The sequence below is a fragment of the Dryobates pubescens genome, chromosome 30 (genome assembly GCF_014839835.1).
Source record: "Dryobates pubescens isolate bDryPub1 chromosome 30, bDryPub1.pri, whole genome shotgun sequence".
Lineage (NCBI taxonomy): Eukaryota > Metazoa > Chordata > Aves > Piciformes > Picidae > Dryobates > Dryobates pubescens.
In genome coordinates this window covers 13,418,979-13,438,744 of record NC_071641.1, presented here as the reverse complement: position 1 = coordinate 13,438,744, position 19,766 = coordinate 13,418,979, and the positions used below count along the sequence as shown (strand labels likewise).

Genomic DNA, 19,766 nt, shown 5'->3' with positions numbered 1-19,766 from the left:
AGCCCCACTCTCTCAGCCTGTCTCCATAAGGGAGGTTCTCCAGCCCTCTGATCATCTTGGAGACCCTCCTCTGGACCTGCTCAAGCAATTGCTCCATAAGGTGGGAGCACCAGAACTGGAGGCAGTTCTCCAGGTGGGGTCTCCTGAGAGCAGAGAGACAGAATCCCCTCCCCTGCTGCTGCTCTCCCTGCTCTGGATGCAGCCCAGCACACAGCTGCCTGCTGGGCTGCCAGTGACCATTGCTGGCTCCTGGGGAGTTTTTTCCATCAACTCACAGCCCCAAGTCCTTCTCCTCCAGGCTGCTCTCCAGAGACTCCTCTCCCAGCCTGGATTTGTGCTTGGGTCTGCCCTGACCCAGGTGCAGGACCTTGCCCTTGGCCTTTATTTATAAGCATTGATGAGATCATCCCTCAGGCTTCGCTTCTCCAGACTAAAAGCCCTCAATTGTCTCAGTCTTTCCTCATTAGAGAGATGTTCCAGACCCAGCATCATCTTTGTTAGCCCTTTGCTGTACCCTACCCTCCTTAGCAAGTCCCTGTCTCTCTTGATCCAGGGAGCCCAGGAGGGGACACAGTATATTCTGGTCTCTCCCCCTGCAGAATTTGCATTTGTTGTATGACAAAACTTGTGACAAAAGAATTATTTCCCCAAGCCTTCCCTTAAAATTCCCTGAGTGTCAAGGACTGGGGCTGTAGCTAATCTGCCTTCCCTTCATTTTGATCATTAATTACACGATGCAGGGTTCTGGCTCTTGGATACCAGGCACCAAAAATGCCTTTTGCTCCCCCTTAAAAGAATCATTCTGTCTCAACTGAGGTGTTCTCAGAGAGCTGCAGGGAAGATTTCTTATTGCAATTTCTCTTCTCAAGGTGATATGCTGAAATGTGTGCAGTGTGCCCAAAGCAATGTGCTCTCCTGATCCCCTTGTTGGGGTAGAACAGAAAATTAAAGCAGATCTACCTTAAACCTTTCCTCCACCTGCAGCAGAAGGCAAGCAGGAGCAACCCAGCATGTCAGGTGGGCAAAGGAAGCAGAGGGACTTTGGGAACAGTGCAGTGCAGAGACGAAGATCCTTTGTAGAGCTGACTGGCTCAGTTTGGATTTAAAGCTTTGCTGTTCTTGTGACTCTTTGATGAGTAAGAAAACCTAATGCTTCCATAAAGGTGTAACTCAGGGCAAAGCAGCTTGGAGGCCAACTGCAGCTCTCCACAGCTCAGGATCACAGAATCATAGAGTGGTCCTCCAGAGGTCCTCCAGTCTGACCTTCCAGCAGTCAGAAGGGACATACCCAACTAGATCAGGTTGCTCAGAGCCCTGTTGAGCCTTACCTTGAGGCTCCCCTCTAAGGATGGGGCCCCAAACAGCTCCCCAGGCAGCCTGTGCCAGTGTTCCACTACCCCCAAGGTAAAGGAACTAACATCCAATCTAAATCTGCCCTTCTCTAGTTTGAAGCCATTGCCCCTTGTCCTATCACTGCAGGCCTTTGTAAACAGTCTCTCTCCATCCTCCTTGTAGACCCCCCACTTCAGGTACTGGAAGGCCACTATTAGGTCTCCCCAGAGCCTCCTCTTCTCCAGGCTGATCAATTTGGTTCAAGCCATCTCTCTTTCTAAAGGTCTTTGGTTGGCACAAAGGTGAAAAGAAAGAGAAGAGAGCAATTTAACCTCTGCTCCAGCACTGCAGGAGCTGCTTGTGCACACTCCACCACCTGAGCACAGAAACAGGTGACAGAAAACCTGTAAGCAGATCTACTTTTGGTTCAAGCCAACTCATCACTATTTGGGAAAACACTGGGGGAAATTCCTTATACTGCTCTCAGAGTAGATGGAAAACTAATTGAAACCAGCCTAGACATGTGTACACTGCTGGGTACATCAATACTGACCCCAGAGTCCCAGTTCTACTGGTCCAAGCTGGGTGCTGCAGGCAGAGAGACTGCATGCACCAGCATGGTTCAGCCCTGAGCAGGCTTGACTGCCCAGGCAGCAGCATCACAGCAGAAGCTACAAAGCAGCTGTGCCATGGAGACATCTTGCTTTGGGTCCCCACTACCAGGGCTGAGATGCCCAGCAGAAAAGAGTTCTCTTGGGTGACAAGGAACCCAGCTTTCATCCACGACTGTCTTGCTCCCCACTTTCTGTCAGCATCATCCTCTTGCATCCCCGTCCTGGCCTCACCCCAGCCTGTGAGGCTGCTGAGAGCCTCACCCAATCCTCTTCAGTCAAACATCTCAGTTCTTCACCCTCACACACTGCAGAGCATCTGTAAAAACTGGGTGAGCCTCCTGATAACTGCTTTCAACTCGGCTTTGCAATGCCTGCAAGCACCCTCTGCCTGGTAGGAAGCTTCTGTGATGAGTTCAATGCTCATTTTGTTATCCACTGCTGCTGCCATCATTTTCTTTCACAGCATCACAGAATCTCAGCATGGTGAGGCTAGAAAGGGAGCTCTGGAGATCACCTAGCCAAGCCTCCTGCTAAAGCAGGGTCACCCACAGCAGCTTGCCCAGGAGTGCAATGTCCAGACAGGTTTTGAAAGTCTCCAGAGAAGGAGACTCCACAACCTCTCTGCCTGGGGCAGTGCTCTGGCACCCCCAAAGAGAAGAAGTTTTTCCTCATGTTTAAGCTAAGTCTTTGTCCAGCCTGTGGCTCTCTCCTTGTCCTTCTGGAGCAGAAGTTATCTTTGTGCACACACTGCTCAGCAGAACAGGACCTCTGGTGCTGGGGAGCCCTGAACCACTGCTACAAACACAAACAGCACCACTCTACCCTGCTTAGCTGCACACAAAGCTTGGGCATGGGAGAGGGAAGAAAAGCATTTCACCATCACACTGCAGCATGAGGTGGGGCACTGGGACTGGACTGCAAAAAAAGTGTTTTATTGGCTGCTGTATCTTTGTGGGAAAATCATAGCCCAGCCTGTGGTTTCTCTGGAAGAGGATTAATGCTTGGTCTGAGTGTAGAGGCAGAACAGAGGAGAGTTCACAGGCTGCAGATCCAATTTCTTCAGGCAGCTGTGCCTGCCCTGCACTGTTAATTGTGCTACCACAAACCTCATTAGATGCCACCAAAGGTGGTGTGGTACAGTCCCCAGATGGATGCTGTCACACCTGCTCACAACTGCAGCCCACAGCACGGGGACAGAGATTTGTGAAATGCAAAAGCCAAAGAGTTTTGCTTTATGAGATGCCACATCCCCAGCCTGGCACCCAGCAGCGCTGCTGCTCTCATTAGCAGCCTCAGAAGAAGGAGAGATGCTGCCTAGGCCTCCTAAACCTGCTGGGGCTGCCTCAGGGAGCCAAGATTGAAGAACATTGCTCTTTTCTGCCTTGTAACCACCAATTAGACCTTCAACCAGTAAGTACAATCACAGGTCTTGGAAATTCCCATCTCCTCCTCCCCACCTGGCTCTGCTGGAGCAGAAAGCACTGCCGATTCCCAAGGGTGCAGTGCTCACCCCTGAAAACAGTGCCTGCATTTCTAAAAAGCTTCAAAAGCAGCAATTTCATCAAGTAGAACCATTCCTACTCCCTCCCTGAGGCATACCTACCCTTGAACCTCACTCTTGGAAGGGAGTGGACCACTTCAGCTGAAATGTTAAAACCCAATTTGAAGCATGGAAAATTCAGTTCTAATGGCATCAGTGAGTCAAAGGCTGAAGCAGAGCAATAGAACTACAGAAACATTCAGGTTGGAAAAGACCCTTGGGCTCACCAAGTCCAACCATTAACCCTACTCTACAGGGTTCACCCCTAAACCATATCCCCAAGCACCACCTCCAAACACATCCAGGGCTGGTGACTCCACCACCCCCCTGGGCAGCACATTCCAATGCCTGACCACTCTTGCTGTGGAAAAAGTGTTTCTAATGTCCAGTCTGAACCTACCCAGTGGCAGCCTGAGGCTGCTCCCTCTTGTTCTATCACTAATTACCTGTGAGAAGAGACCAGCAGCAGCCTCTCCACAACCTCCTTTCAGGTAGCTGTAGAGAGCCAGGAGGTCTCCCCTCAGCCTTCTCTGTTTCACACTAACCACCCCTGGCTCCTTCAGTTGCTCTTCATCAGATTTATTCTCCAGGCCCTTCCTCAGCTTCATTTCCCTCCTCACTCCAGCACCTCCACATCTCTCTTGTATTGAAGTGCCCGAAAGTGAACACAATACTCGAGGCATGGCCTCACCAGAGCTGAGTACAAGGGGACAGTCACCTCCCTGGCTCCTGCTGGATAGTGGGAGATGCTAAGCAATACAAATGGTAAGTGGATGCTGCCAGAGCTGTCTGTGATGCAAGATGCACCCAGCTGGGTCCTGCATCTCTGTTCCCTTGCCTGGTGAAAAGAACAGTCTCCAGGCTCTCAGTTTTGGATGATCTGTCCTGGACAGCAAAGCTCCATTAACCAAACTGGGAAGGACAGACAAAGGGAACATGACAGAAAAGACAGAAGAAAGGTTCCTTCAGACATACTTTTGGCACCTAGGGAGGAGAGGTTGTCATGGAGACTTTTTTAACCTACCTTGGCAAGTGTGGTTGTCTTCTGACAGAACAAGCCCCCTTGGACATTCACATTGATAGGTGTCTTCCACTTCAATACAGGTATGGCTGCAGCCTCCATTATTGTTGTGGCAACCCTCAATTTCTGCAAAAGAAAGGAAAATTAGCACAGCCTCAACTGTGAAGTTTCCTTTGTGTGTCCTCTCTCCATGAAGTTCCTAAGGAATGCTGTGAAGAGGTTTCCCACACTAAATCACAGCGTTGTACCTGGCACAGACAGCAAGGCCGAGGAGGCAACCCTCAGCTTGGCCATTCTGAGCCACCCTTTGAAACCCAAGTTTTATGCTGTTTCACTTCCAAAACAGTGTGAGAAGAATCCTCCTCTTAAAACTTCTCATATGTGGAACTGACCCCCTCAGTCATCAGCAGGATAAAAGCCCTGAGGTCTGCAGGGGAGGTGTCTCAGGGAGGACAAGCCTGCAGGTAGCCAGCTCTCTTTCCCAGCAGGGAAGATGATGTGCTCCCTGCCTGTGGGTCTCCCAGCTGTGATGAGGGTGGGTGTACAGGAGTCCTGCAGCCCCTTTGTAGGCTGAGGATGCAGCTCTGCTTGTAGCAGTTTGTTTAGCAGGAATTTTGAGTTTCAGGCTTCAGGTACATTATCCCAGGGACAGAACAACACGAGGTCATGCTGGAAGGTTGCTTCTCTTCCCCATTTTCCCCCACTGGAAACTGCAGCACAGCTAAGAGGGGAATTTAATCTTTTCTTACAGCTTTTCTGTTCAGGTTAAGGAATTCTCTGAGGATCTGAATTTTCCTGTAAAACATATTCCTAGCCCCTGCAGCTGCAGGTGAGAGCCTGAAAGGTCATCCAATTACAGTCTGAGGATTTCAGAATCCAAGGCAAGTAAGGGCTGTTTCCAATTGTTGTTACTGCTGTAAAGAAAATAACAAGAGTATCATGATTTCTTGCTCAACAATAACCTTTGCTGCTTGGTACTTCTTTTTAACCCTTTGGGATGAATCTGGCTAGATGCTGTCAATAAGGCAATAGCACACCAAACACAAATCAGTCTTACATAAGAGTATGACTCCCTGAGCCTGCCATCAGAAATTGCTGTGTGGTTTCCACAGAGATGCAAGGAAAAGGACGGAAATCCCACGTTCAGTCCTCAACACTGCATGCAAAACAACAGCCTGAGTCCTCCCCATGAGTTAAATTAAAGGGTAAAACCTTGTAATGGAGACTGTGAGGTACTCTTAACCCTACTCAGCCTCAGCAGCTCATGTAAACAAGCTAAATCTCCTGCATTTGTTCTTTTTAGCAACAGCTGGAAGGTGGCTGGCAAAGTAAATCACACACTCTAACGGCTCCCCAAGCTGAGGGCACATCTTTGGACATAAAACTCACTAACAAGATTGTAAAAATCCCCAGCAGCAGCGTTAAACTGGTGAAAAGCACCATCCTTCTTACAGAAGGGGGGAATCTAAGTGATCCATCAATGGCCCTAAGATCTGGGAAGAGCAGAAAACAACAAGCTTCCAGGAACAGACTATTCCAGCCCTGCCAGCAGAGCGCAGCGCTCGGGAATAGAAACTGCCCCACAGCACAGCTGGCCTACGTGACACCGCACCTGCTCCCTGCTGGCTGTGGAAGGGACAAAGCCCACAGCCTACTTTTGCTCCTACACAGCTCAAGGAGTACTTAAGGAGCACTCAGCCCAGCAGCTTCCCCCAGGGAAGTGTCACCGTCCGGATGAGCGATGATTTATTCACAGAGCTCAGAGAGGTTCCTCCAGACGGGAGAGGAAATGAGCTCTGGCATCCAAGAGGGGGAACTGGGGACAAAAACTGTCAGTGAACCGTGAAGAAGGGTGGAGTCCAGCCCAAAAATACAATGGCAGTCCCTCTGTCTCCCTGCACCACCGATGCCTGCCACACCGCAGCTGAAGCCAGGCTGCAGGCCGGCTGCAGGTGTGTTGGGTCCTATGATTTGCTCTCCAAGCCCCTTCGAAATCACCACAGCCTGAATTCATCAAGGGCTTTTTCAACCTGGCTGTGCCACCACTGGGAAGAAACTGCAGCAGCTTCACACAGCAGAGCCCACACCTAAACGCTGACAACAGTCACAAAGCAGCCCCAATCTCAAACCTAGTGCTGTTTACAGACTCCTCAAGCTCTATCCTGGGAGGCTAAGTGATCCCCATGCTCCAGTCTAATGACATTACTCCATACCTAATGCTAGCTGTCAAAAAGCAGCAGTGCTAAACCTGCCTCCACACAACTCTCAAACAAATCTCCTGAGCCAAATCCCAGCATCTCCAGCAAAAACTAGTTCTGTCTGGACAAGCTGTCTTCTCTATCCTCTCCCTCCATGGAGATAAATACAAGCAAATCCTAACAGAAATGAAGGCAGGGAGAAGCACAAGGAGACACTTCTCAGCTTGATTAGAAGGAGATTTCAGTAATAAGCAAGCACAGAAGTGATATGAGTGACATTTAATCTCAGCTGTAAGGAGCCAAGAGAGCACTTGTGCTGTCAAGGAAGGGGAACAATTTATATCAGCACAGGGGAAAGGGACCTGGAGGACCATGAGCTAGCAATGTGCCCTTGTGCCCAAGAAGGCCAGTGGCATCCTGGGGTGGATTAGAAGGGCTGTGGTTAGTAGGTTGAGAGAGGCTCTCCTCCCCCTCTACTCTGCCCTGGTGAGGCTGCATCTGGAATATTGTGTTCAATTCTGGGTCACTCACAGTTCAAGAAGGACCTCAGAGAACTACTTGAGAGAGTCCAGCACACTGCCATAAAGATGCTGAAGGCAATGGAACATCTCCCTGCCAAGGAAAAGCTGAGGGAGCTGGGGCTCTTTAGCCTAGAGGAGAGGGGACTGAGGGGTGAGCTTATTCCTGTTTATAAAGATGTGAAGGGCAGTGTCAGAAGGATGGAGCCAGGCTCTGTTCAGTGATGTCCAGTGACAGGACAAGGGGCAAGGAGTGCAGGCTGGAGCAGAGGAGGTTCCACACAAACAAAAACTTTTTCACTGTGAGGGTGGCAAAGGCTGCCCGGAGAGATGGTGGAGTCTCCTCCTCTGGAGTCATTCAAACTCTGCCTGGATGCATCCCCACGTGATTCTGCTCTGGCAGGAGGGTGGGACTCAATCTTTTGGGGTCCCTTCCAACCCCTGTGATTCTGTGATTCTGTGCCATTGCTTGCAGCAGCCTGGGGGAGCTGAAGCCTCACCTTCGCAGGTCTTGCCGTCGCTTCCCAGCGTGCGCCCGATCCCACACTCGCAGCGGTAGGAGTTCTTCAGGTTAACACAAAACTCACTGCAGCCTCCATTGTTCTGCTCACACTCATTCTCATCTGCAAGAAAACCAGCACTGTCAGAACGTGGTCCCTGGCAACCATGCAGCTGGCAGAAAGGGGCTGCTGCGTGGGAGCGCTGGTCAGACCATGCGGTGGCTTTCCTGCTCTTCTGACCTGGATTAGGGCAACAGAGAGGAACAGCCCTGCTACATGCTGCACACCACAGCAGTGTCCTGCCATGCTGGGTCTGCCTCAGGTGCAGAGCAGACCTGGAAAGAAAAGACAGCATGCACCAGTTTGGAACCCTCCAAACTGGTTCCACAAGCTGGAGTTCATGGTCATATTAGGAGTTCACGTTAGGAAGAAATTCTTTACAGTGAGGGTAGTGAGACACTGGAACAGGCTGCCCAGGGAGGTTATGGATGCTCCCTCCCTGGAGGTGTTCAAGGCCAGGCTGGATGAGGCTTTGATGAGACAACCTGGTCTGGTGGAACCCCCCTGCCCTGGGCAGTTGGAACTAGATGATCTTTAAGGTCCCTTCCAACCATTCCATGATTCTGTATTTTCTTTTATCTTCTCATCCTAAGCTGTTCTCTACTCACTGAGACATTACAATGGAGTTAATATGACTTCACTGTATGATAAAAGTAGCTGGATACCAGAATTGGTCAAAACCAAACCCCCTCCATTTTTAGGCTACACACTGCTAATTCTAAATGATTCATCCCTTACTCAAAAACCAAAGTCAAACAAACACTGGAAGGGAAAAGAGCTGTGAACATATAAACAGAGCTGAAATCAAAGCAAAATATTTCACTGAACCCCAGGAAGCTTTCCCAAGAAAAGTCATGCCATGACAAATGCCCCACCTGCAGCACTGGAATGTGCTGCCCAGGGAGGGGGTGGAGTCCCCATCCCTGGAGGTGTCCAAGAGGGGACTGGATGTGGCACTTGGTGCCACTTGGTCTAGTCATGAGGTCTGTGGAGGCAGGTTAGACTCGATGATCCTCGAGGTCTCTTCCAACCTTGGTGATACTGTGATACCTTTGGCTGCTCCCTGTACTGGGCAGCTCAGGTATTCTTGCAGAGCTCACCATGGTGAGACCTTCCTCTGGTGGTGGTGCCACACAGGCCATCACAACCATGAGATGCTCAGATATTCTACTGGAGATGAAGAGCTTGGTTCTGAGCTACTCTCTCTGGGGACTCAGTTCCTCACTGCTCTGCAGCTGCCCTTCCTACTCTGCCCCTCTGCAACCTTCCATGGAGCTGTGGCTCCTACAGTTCCAGCTCAGAAGAGAGAGAAGTGCCTGGACTGGCATCCGACACTTCCTGAAGCTGACTCTGGATAAAAGTTGCAGAATAACCTTGTAATAGGCCTAGACTGAGCTGTTCTAACCTAAAGCCATATAGCCACCGACAGTGCCTGTGCCACATTTCTGTGCTGGCTGGGATCAGCCCTCCAGGACACTGAGGAAAAGGAGCAGCAGATGTTTTTGAACCTCTTGGTAAAGCTCTAAAAACTCCTCCTAATGTTCTCTTTTGGAGGCTAAAGTTTCTCTAAGTCTGTCTGCCTTTTTGTTTTTCTTTTAAAGGTACTTTTGTTTGTTGAGATTCTCATTCTTCAACCTGATGTAATCTCTGTGTGCAAAAAGCGAATCCAATCTAGAGCAGAGGACAGTCACTGCTATTGCTGAGCCACAAAAGCTAATGGTTTCTCTCAGGCAGGCCAGAAGGCTGAGGTTATCAATCACAGCTCACAGGGGATCTCACCAACACAGCTTAGAAGTTACCACTTACTAAATGCCAGAAGCTTAAAACCCAGGACAAAAGACAAATCTCATTCTAAGAGACGGGTCAGAGATGAGCTCTCTCGGGTGTTAAGTGCTCCCACACACATGCAGTACCTGCAGCTGGTGGTGGTTTCTCCTTCCACAAGCAAAGTGAGCTGAGGAGCTTTAGCCAAAGAAATGGCTGCCACCTGCTCTGGGAGGTGGGAAGCAGGTCCAGCAGACATACACAGGCACTTGCCTTTGCACACAGTGACAGGCTCCATGCTTTCCCTTCTAACAACAAAACTAGAGCTGCTTAAAACCAGAAGGTGAACAGGGAAAGGACTCCTGACAAAGGTGCAGGAATGCTGTCAGAAGGTACTAGAGCTTGAATTGGTCAAGGGCTGTACCCAGGAATTCACCTCCAAGTGCTCCAGTGTACAGCAGGTAGATTCCTGCTCTTCTGTGCCACTGACAACCAGCAATTCTGGGACACAGGCTGATTTTCTTGAGACTGCACAGGGAGAGTGCCAAACTCGTTCTAACCATGACTTAATAGCACAGGGACCCAAGGAACTCAGGAGGGCACAGGCAATGTATCAAGTTGGTGAATCCATTATAGAAAGTCTGAGACCTAATCTAACCTCTAAGTAAGTTTGCAAATGAAAATATAACTTAGAATCAGCAGTTCTGCTCTGGGATTCAGAGTTTTTAATGTACTGAAGGCAGGGAGCCTAGCACGGGGAGGATCACAGGCAGAGTTGCTTAGTATTACTGCAGCATCTTCAGCCTCCCTCGTGGGGTGAGCAGGGGAAGGAGTAATGTTCTCCACACAGGAAAGGTACAGGCAAGGCTAACCTGTTTGGTTTCCCTGGAAGGCTGGCATGGTTGCTTTCAGAGATGTGATTGCACCATTACTCAGCACAACAGAAAGTCATTAGAACAATGAGGGTGCAGGTAGGCAAGATGATGTGCTTATCACAGCTGAGCTGCTGTGCCATCTGGAAGGAGGCACGAGGAAGAGAAACAGCAGTGCAGAAACTGTTTGGCCTGGCCACGAGGGGATGAAGGCAGCTGCAGTGCACACAGACTGGCACAAGGCTCCTGTGTGCCTCCCTGCTGCAGGAAACCCTTCCCTGAGAGCCTGCCACACATTTACCGACTGTAAGGGCACTTCTGTGACTGCAAGTCTTGCACACAAGCACCCAATAAATGCTTTTAATTAGCTGGGGGAAGCTATGTCAGCCACAATGCTGCAGAGATGTGGAGTAGCTTAAGCTAAACCCTTCTGCAGAAGCAGTGTGAGTGAGCAGAGCCCTGCAGCAGGCCCAGGCTGCTCCCTCCACAGATTGCAATGCCTGTGGCCCCTACTCTGATGCCCACAGACATGAGGAGTGTGAAGGAAGAAACTACCCACGCCTGCCTTCTCGGCTGTAGTCTGGATGCAAGCAACTAATCTGCCACACAGCCTCCTGAACCAATTCTGCTTTCAACTTCTCTACCAAATCAACCCACAAAGATGAAATTCCACTTTCCCTGAACACAAGCACCTCTGCCTCACCTCCTCCTATCCATGGGTGGCTCCACAGCTCCCCAGTAGCTGCCCCTTTCCAGTCCCTTTCCTTGTCCTGCAGATCATCTTCTTAAAGCCTTCCCACCCAGGTGCTCTCCTCCCAGCATCACGTGCACAGCCTCAACCATCCTCTCTTCAGAGGCTCATGGGGATTTCCCCACAGATCTCTGAAGCCCACGTTCCATGCTCTGCTCTCACTTACAGCTCTCCTCCTCCTTCCTGCTCGTGCTAGTCTCTGCAAGCGCAGCCACCTGAATACCACCTTATCACCTCTGGGGCCCTCCTCAAGCCCCAGGCCCTGGTCAGTGTCCCACAAAGGCAGCAAGCACAGTGAAGCTTCGTGTGTAGCCCTATGCCAGCCAGCGAAACTTTCTTTAGAGGAAAGAGATGTGCACCAGAGCGAGTGAGAGGAAATCTCTAATGACAGACTGCACAGCCCTCCCTGCATACCAACGAGCAGAGCGTGATCCTGCAAAGAGACTCTGCTGCTGCTGCTGCCTGCAGCAGCTGGGCCACGTGGACAATGAATCTGGCCTCTGTGCACACACAGCTCTGGCAGCCCCAGGATGTATTCAGTCAAGGGATGCTGTGTGTCACCCCACGGGGAGGGATTGGAAACCATTTACAGAATCAAAGGCCTGCCCTCAGCAGCAAGGGGGAAAACTCCTCTCAGAATGATTGTCCCTTTCTGCACTGCACTGTAAGGCAATGGATCAAGACACAAGCAAGGAAATGAAGGGGAAAGAAGGCAGCAATAACTGACACGAGTCCTTTCTGCCCTTACCGAGACAGGTCTGCCCATCAGGTCCTAGTGTTGTCCCCGGGGAGCACGTGCAGTCACCGGTGTCCAGGCAGGAGCCCTGGCAATCCACCACGTCACAGATGTCATAAAAATCTAGGGCATGACAAGAATGTTGTCAACACAAACCTCTGAGTATGCAACAAGAAGACTGCTTGTACCGTCAGCTTCACGCCGTGTCTAGTCCATCAGTGACAGACCTAGCCCAGGGTAGGAAAGCTGATGAGAAACAGTTTAATTACTGCAAGGCAGAGATGCAAATCTGGGCTTTGGTAGCATGCTGAAATAACCCACAGGGCCCACAGGGAGGATTAAATCACTGCAGCCAGGTCAGCTACAGAAGATTTTTGCTAGAACAAAAGCTTGAAGTCAGGGAGGTGAAAACTGTCTGATTGATTTCATTATGACAGGTCACCACCTTCCTCCCTTGGGTGGAGGTCATAAGAATGGGGCTGGGCTCTTCTCAGGGGTGGCCAGTGGTAGGAAAAGGGGCAACGTCTACAAACTAGAACACAGAAGGTTTCACTTCACTGAAGGAGAAACTTCTTTGCTGTGAGGGTGCTGGAGACCTGGACCAGGCTGCCTAGAGAGGTTGTGGAGGTCTTCCCTTCTCTGGATACTTTCAAAACCCACCTGGACATTGCAATCCTGGGCAACGTGCGCGGGCGGCCCTGCTTTAGCAGGGGACTGGACTCGGTGAGCTCCAAAGGTTCCTCCCAAGCCCTATCATTCCACCATTCTATGACCTGCCCTTCATCACCCAACAGAGGGTGGGCGAGGAAGCCAGAACTCAAGCACCGCTCCTTCGGGTGCGTGGATGCTCACTGCCTCTCCGGCCCAGTGAGGGGCCGGGTGCGTCAGGGACGCCGGCTCAGCAGGTACTTACGCCCGCAGTAGGCATGGAAGCAGACGCTGGGCTTGGTGAGGTGGTAGACGTAGTAGCCGCCCGGGCACGCCTTGACCTCGATGGTGGCGTTCCAGAGGCAGCAGTTGCCGTTGAAGCTGGCGCAGGCCTGGCGCGGGACGACGCCGTCGGTCTCTCGCGGGTGGCTGCCGTTCAGCCAGATGGGCGCGTGGGTGCCGCAGTGGTTCTCCGGGATGCAGAAGGTGGGCATGGCGTCGCCGGCCATGCCGGTGAAGCGGTACCACTCCCCGTCGATCTGACCGTCGCACGTCGGCTGCCCGTGGGAGCCGTTGATCTGGTGGTCCGTGTTCCGCCAGGGCTCGTTCAGGCTGATGTAGGCCGAGCAGGGGTCCAGGGCTGAGGCGTGCAGCAAGAGACAAGAGAGAAGAGGTGGCAGACACCGCACCGAGCTGCTGACTGATAACTGCGAGGAAGAAGTGACCTCTTTTCCTACTCCTGACTTAAGGGAATCATTGTGAGGGGCGCAGATCCCCAGGGAGAAGCAGTGGGACCGGCTAAGTCATTGTCTCATGGAAGATTCTGACAGCTCACCTTAAATGTCTTGGAAGAAAAAGTAAATTAGCAGAGCTCCAGAGCTCTCAGGACGTTATGCAACAGTCTGACTTGCTGTTCAGCTGCCACAGGGTATGACAGGGGGTGGGGAAAAAGGCAAATTGGAGGTCTAGGCAGTGATTTTGCCAGAGGAAATACATCTCAGGAGCACTGGATCCAGCCCACGACTTTCACTCTTTGTTCAAGCACTAAGTGAGCGTCTGCAAGACCCTCCTGAAGGCACTGGAAACTCTCCCATGCCAAATCAGAGACTCGTCTGGGTCGGAAGGGACCTTCAGGGTCATTTAGTTCCAGCCCTTCTGCCATGAGTGGGGACAGCTCCTACTAGACCAGTCGCTCAAGGACCTGTACAAGCTAGTTCTGAACACTTCCAAGCTTGGACCTCCCACAACTTTGATGAGCAAACTGCCTCACCACTCTCATGGTGAAGAATTTCCTCCTAACATCCTCATCTAAATCCAGTGTGAAGCCATTACCCCTGGCCCCATCCCTCCATGCTTTTGTCAAATGTCCCTCTCAAGCTCTCCTGTGGCCCCCTGTAAGTACTGAAAGGTTGCTATCAGGTCTGCCTGTAGCCTTCTTTTCTCTAGGCTGAAAACCTCTCTGCCTGCCTTCACAGGAGAGCTGCTCCAGTTTAACAGCTCCTACTCATTTCATGGTACAGTTTGAATCAGGCAGTGTAAGGACTGCTCTCCTGGGTCAGTGAAGCTGATCAGCCCAGCAGGCTGTCTTTAACAGAGTGCTTGCTCAGAGGGATGAGGTGGGAGGAGACCCAGGTCCATTTCCCTGGAGTTGTTTTCTCCATGGTCTGTCCTGGAGCAATGTGTATTTTTGCCAAGGTGAGTTGGAAGAGCTGGAGGGTCTCAGATCAGAACACTGGAGCAGGCTGCCCAGGGGAGTTGTGGAGTCTCCTTCTCTGGAGATACTCAAAACCTGCCTGGATGTGTTCCTGTGTGACCTGCTCTGGGTGACCCTGCTCTGGCAGTGGAGTTGGACTGGATGAGCTTTCCAGGTCCCTTCCAGGCCCTAACATTCTGGAATTCTGTGAACTCTCAAACTCTGCAGCAGGTGAAGAAAGAGTGGTGCCAGCCCCCCGTGTTTAAGGATCTACTTTGGTGTGCCCTGTTCCCCTTCAGAGACTCTGTCCTGCACCTCCCTCTCTGCCAAATGCTAACCAGCTCTATGATTCACAGTACCTGCTGTGGGTTTGTGTGATGTACCTGCCCCCCTGCGTCTCAGCTTCATCCCTAGAGGTGTTTAAAAGACTAGTAGATGTGGTGCTGCAGGACATGGTATAGCAGTTGGATAGCAGTTGGACTTGATAACCTTAAAGGTCTTTTCCAACCAATACAATTCTGTGATTCTATATATTTGTGTTTATCTTAAAATGTAGAGAACATGAAGGTCTGACCCAGGCCTTTCTGGGGAGCAAAATGGTTAGCTCTCGACAGATAATGTTCCATGCAAGCCCACAGACCCTCCTGATGGCCACAGCAGACCAGATGTTTGGGAGCAGAGCGTCTGTGGGGGCCAGATTCAAACACATAGACCTCCTGGTATGTGCATGGCTGTCCATGTGATCACAGAATGGTTTAGTGTGAAGGAACCTCAAAGATCATTCAGCTCCAAGCCCCCCCTGCCACGGGCAGGGGCACCTCCTACTGGACCAGGTTGCTCAAGGCCCCATCCAACCTGGCTTTGACCACTCCCAGGGTTGGAACCTCCACAACTGCTCTGGGCAACCTGGTCCAAGCACCTCACCACCCTCATGGGGAAGAACTGCTTTCTAATGCCTAATCTAAACCTAGTTTCTTCCAGTCTGAAGCCATCATCCCTTGTCCTGTCACTACATGCCTTCCATGCAGTGCTCAAGGAGTGTGTCCCTTTACAGAGACCTTTCTGAACCTTCCACAAACAATTAAAACACAAGAATGCCACAGGGAGAGGAAACAATGAATTGGGAACTCACGTCTTCATCACATTTTGTCTTCTGATTAACCCTGATTTGGCAGCTAAAGTCCAGAGCTTTCATTTTCACCTACATTTAATACGTGATTAAGCACTGCTTACTCCTGACTAGCTTCTCCCTGTTGGGCCAAGAGAAGGCTAATACTGCCTTAAGTAAGGAAAATTGATTAGTTCCCTAGATTTAGGCCAACAAAACCAATCACTCTGATTAAATGCATCTCAGACTGGAATACTCTCTACCTTCCACATCATGTTTCTGTGGTCTAAATCAAGCTGCTCTCTCTGTTTTGTTTACACAGGAGGGGATGCATTGGGGTGGTGGGGGGAAGACAGGCAGGATACTGTAATGGAATGTTCTGGATGCAGCAAACCTCCTTGGCTCATCATTTTTGATTTGCTTCACTGACTTTAAAGTGGGAACTACAAGAGCTTCCCAGAATGGACTTCAAGTCACCCTTGTTCAGTGCATCCTCTGTATGTATCTGTGTTCTCTTCTACCTTTTCCCAAAGGCAACATCTTCTCTTAATAAACATCCTTACACCTCCCTCAGCCACAGACATGCTTGCTTTGGCCTCAAACTCAGCACAAAAGACAGGAGCAGCTGCTGTATCCATGCAAGAGCTGCAGAGATGCAAGCTGGCACTGCTCTGGGTTACAAAGGGAAACCTCTAGTGCCGCAGCTCCCTGTATATGCAAAGGAGCAGATTCACTCTCACCAGAACCAACCCAGTTCTCCCCAGCATCTCTGATGACATTCCCCAAGAAACCCCTCCTGAGCTGTACACTTCACCTGCCTCCCCTTGCCCACAGACAGCAACAGCACTCTTGAACCCCATCCTCCAAAAGCTTGTTGGACTTCTTGGAATGGGAAACATGGCTCCTGACTTTCCCTTGCAGGCAGCTCTGAAATAGCTCCCCCCAGGCTTCCATCAGTGTTTGTCTCTCTGGGTTTCCACAGGATGAGTATGGCCTTAGGGTGAGTCACTGACTAGGATTGAAAGGTTTTTCTGTTGTTCAAAGCAAGCCCTGTCAGCTTCCCAGCTGGGCAGCACCAAAAATACACATGCTCATTAGCTTTCATAGAGCATAATTAACTTTATGGAATATCCTTTGTAGACAGACTCTGAACACACTCATCCAGGGAGATCACATTGTCTCTTAAACATTCAGAAGGTAGTTTCAAGACAAAATTTACTGAGATGAACATGCAGCAGCTCAGAGGGAGCTGGAAAAAGGCATTTCAGGGGAACAGGGTAGCACAGCCACACATCTTCTGTGCCTCTGAGAGCTTCACACAGAAGGAAAAGGGAGGCAGAGAAGCTAAAGAGGCAGACTTTGCTCTCTGGAATGCTGCAGACCCCCATGGCCACCCTCAGACTGCCCCATGGCAAGATCCCTGCAGATTCCAAGCAGCTTTTGGCAGCACAGTTCACTGAAAACCAATTTGAGTTCTTAAAGAAAAAACTCCACAGAACTCCAGAAGCCAGCAGCCAACCTCTCTTCTCCTCTCCCCAGACAATGAAAGCACGGGGGGGTTGCACAAGACACATAACTGTCTCCAGGTCCCTCCATTTTTCATGTGTCTCGGCTCCACTTTTGTTTCCTCCCTAACACTTCTTGCATGGCCTGAGCAACTCAGCCTGATAAGCATGAGCCACAAAGTAAAGCTTTTCAATTTGTAATCTTGACCACACCATTACTTCTCCAGCTGACACACACACTGGATGACAAGTGAGGGTCCAGCAGGCACTCCCAAGCCCACCACTCTGCAGAAAGATCAGCCCTGCATGTGTTGTTCAGCTGGAGGTCCCTGCTCCGGGGTGAGCAGGCAAGGAAGCGAGCGGCACTGCAGTATGACACTCAGCTCAGGTAAGATTTGTGGAAGCAGCAGCAGAGCCAGTAGCAAAACATCTAAGCTGAGCTCTCCAAAAGAAGAGGAAAAATCCCACAGTGCCTTGGCAGCAGAGATTCTCCCAGGATGGGAGGCTTGATGTTCTGTGACAGAAAGGAGTTTCATACCACCTTCCAAAGGAAAGGCTGTCTCTCATGTCTCCCAGCCCTTCACCAAAGAATACCAAGGCTCATCACAAGCCTTCAGAAGGGCAAACAGTAACAAGCTTGAAGGCAATGCCTCTCTACTCACCCATTGAAGACACTGGCTGCAACTGGATACTGAAACAGATACAGAAAAACAAGTACTGGAACATCCCACTCAACCAAGGAGCACCACCACCCAAGGAACAGTGAGCCCCCAAGGAACAGAGGCTTGAAAGTCTTGCACTGCAGCTCCTGCCACCTTCCTCTCAACACAGCTTCTGACCCCAAGATCTCTGAGCAGCAAGCAGGATTGCTCTCCTAGAAGTTTATCAGAGGAAGAAGCTGAAGGGATGTTGGGTACAGCTCCAGCCTTGACCTCTACAGAGCAGTTCTGCCCCTTTACTGACAGCAGAGATGTAGCTAAACGGATCCATCTTGTTTGCTGGGCTCAACCCGCTATTGTTTTCTGGCCGGCCTGCCCCACAGCAACACCTCCACTATCTTATCTGGAGAAGAATTCTAACCAGGGACACCCGGACATCCTGAAGGGTGTTTGTTATCTCTGCTCCTTCAACAAGCCATACGACTCTGTGGCTCCCCCCAGGCAGACACCACCAGCTAGGCAACCTTAACTGCAGGAAATAGAGGCCAGAGCAGGACGGATCCTTCCGAGCAGAGATTGCAGACGAGCGTTCGGAGCAGAGCTACAATAGGAACATCAGTCAAAGTGAGGGACTGGTGTCCCACAGGGAAATAAGCTGTTCCTTCCCACCCCTGCACACACAACTTGGGCATTGCAGCAGCATTATCAAACAAGGCAAAGACAGATGTTTTTCTGCAGTAGTCTGATAATCTTTGCCTTCAGAGAACAAACCCAAACCAACGGTCAAGAAACTCAACATTCTTGAGAGCCTCTGCCTTACTGGTTCGAATCAGACTGCACTGGAGCTACACATCAGAACCACAGATTGCACTGGGTTGGAAGAGACCCTCAAAGGTCATCTTGTCCAACTCCCCTGCAGACAAGCAGGGACACCTCCACCTAGATCAGGCTGCCCAGGGCCACAGAGTCTGATCTTGACTGTTGCCAGGGATGGGGCCTCAAACACATTCGTGGAAAATCTGTTACACTATTTTAAAACTCTATTTGTGAAGAGCTTCCTCCTTACATCCAACTTGTCTACACTGCTCCAGTTTCAAACCATTGCCCCTTGATGGGGTGCTTGGTGCCATGGTTTAGTTGATTAGATAGTGTTGGATGATAGGTTGGACTTGATGATCTCAAAGGTCTCTTTCGGTCTCGTCTGTTCTTGTCCTATCTCTACAAGCCCTTCTAAACAGCCCCTGTAAAACTTTCCTGTATGGAATAGAATAAACCAGGTTGGAAGAGACCCTCAAGATCATCACATTCAACCCATCATCCAACACCACCTAATCAACTAAAACATGGCACCAAGCACCCCATCAAGTCTCCTCCTGAACACCTCCAATGATGGTGACTCCACCACCTCCCCGGGCAGCCCATTCCAATGGGCAATCTCTCTCTTCCTAACATCCAGTCTGAACCTCCCCTGGTGCAGCTTGAGACTGTGTCCTCTTGTTCTGGTGTTGGGTGCCTGTCTACAACCTCCCTTCAGGCAGTTGTAGACAGCAATAAGGTCACCCCTGAGCCTCCTCTTCTCCAGGCTAAGCAACCCAAGCTCCCTCAGCCTCTCCTCACAGGGCTGTGTTCCAAACCCCTCATCAACTTCATTGCCCTTCTCTGGACACCTTCCAGCAAGTCAACCTCCTTCCTAAACTGAGGAGCCCAGAACTGGACACAGCACTTGAGGTGTGGCCTAACCAATGCAGTGTACAGGGGCACAATGACCTTGCTCCTGCTGGCCACATTGTTCCTGATGCAGGCCAGGATGCCATTGGCTCTCTTGGCTGCCTGGCACACTGCAGGTTCATGTTCAGCCTAACATTGACCAGTACCCCCAGGTCCCTTTCTGCCTGGCTGCTCTCAGCCACTCTGACCCCAGCCTGTAGCACTGCCTGGGGTTGCTGTGGCCAATGTGTAGAACCTGACACTTGGATGTGTTCAATCTCCTGCCCTTGGACTCTGCCTATCTGTGCAGCCTGTCCAGGTCCCTCTGCAGAGCCTCTCTACCCTCCAGCAGATCAACTCCTGCCCTCAGCTTGCTGTCATCTGCAAACTTACTGATGACTGACTCAATGCCCTCATCCAGATCATCAATGAAGATGTTAAAGAGGATGGGGCCCAGCACTGATCCCTGGGGCACACCACTGGTGCCTGGCTGCCAGCTGGCTGTGGCACCATTCACCACCACTCTCTGGGCTCAGCCCT

The 19,766-nt window shown here is 50.8% G+C and overlaps 1 protein-coding gene across 1 annotated transcript in view; it reads right to left on the bottom strand.

The window, feature by feature from the left end:
- Window positions 1–17,612, bottom strand: part of OIT3 (oncoprotein induced transcript 3) — a 34,957-nt gene extending 17,345 nt beyond the window's left edge. Inside the window, exons 1-5 of the mRNA XM_009898647.2 lie at window positions 17,523–17,612; window positions 12,820–13,194; window positions 11,919–12,029; window positions 7,724–7,846; window positions 4,511–4,633 (exon numbers count right to left, since the gene is read on the bottom strand). Of these exons, the coding sequence (XP_009896949.2) occupies window positions 4,511–4,633; window positions 7,724–7,846; window positions 11,919–12,029; window positions 12,820–13,194; window positions 17,523–17,586 (796 nt within the window). The 5' untranslated portion in view covers window positions 17,587–17,612. The remainder of the gene's footprint in view (window positions 1–4,510; window positions 4,634–7,723; window positions 7,847–11,918; window positions 12,030–12,819; window positions 13,195–17,522) is intronic.
- Window positions 17,613–19,766: the final 2,154 nt, after the last annotated feature.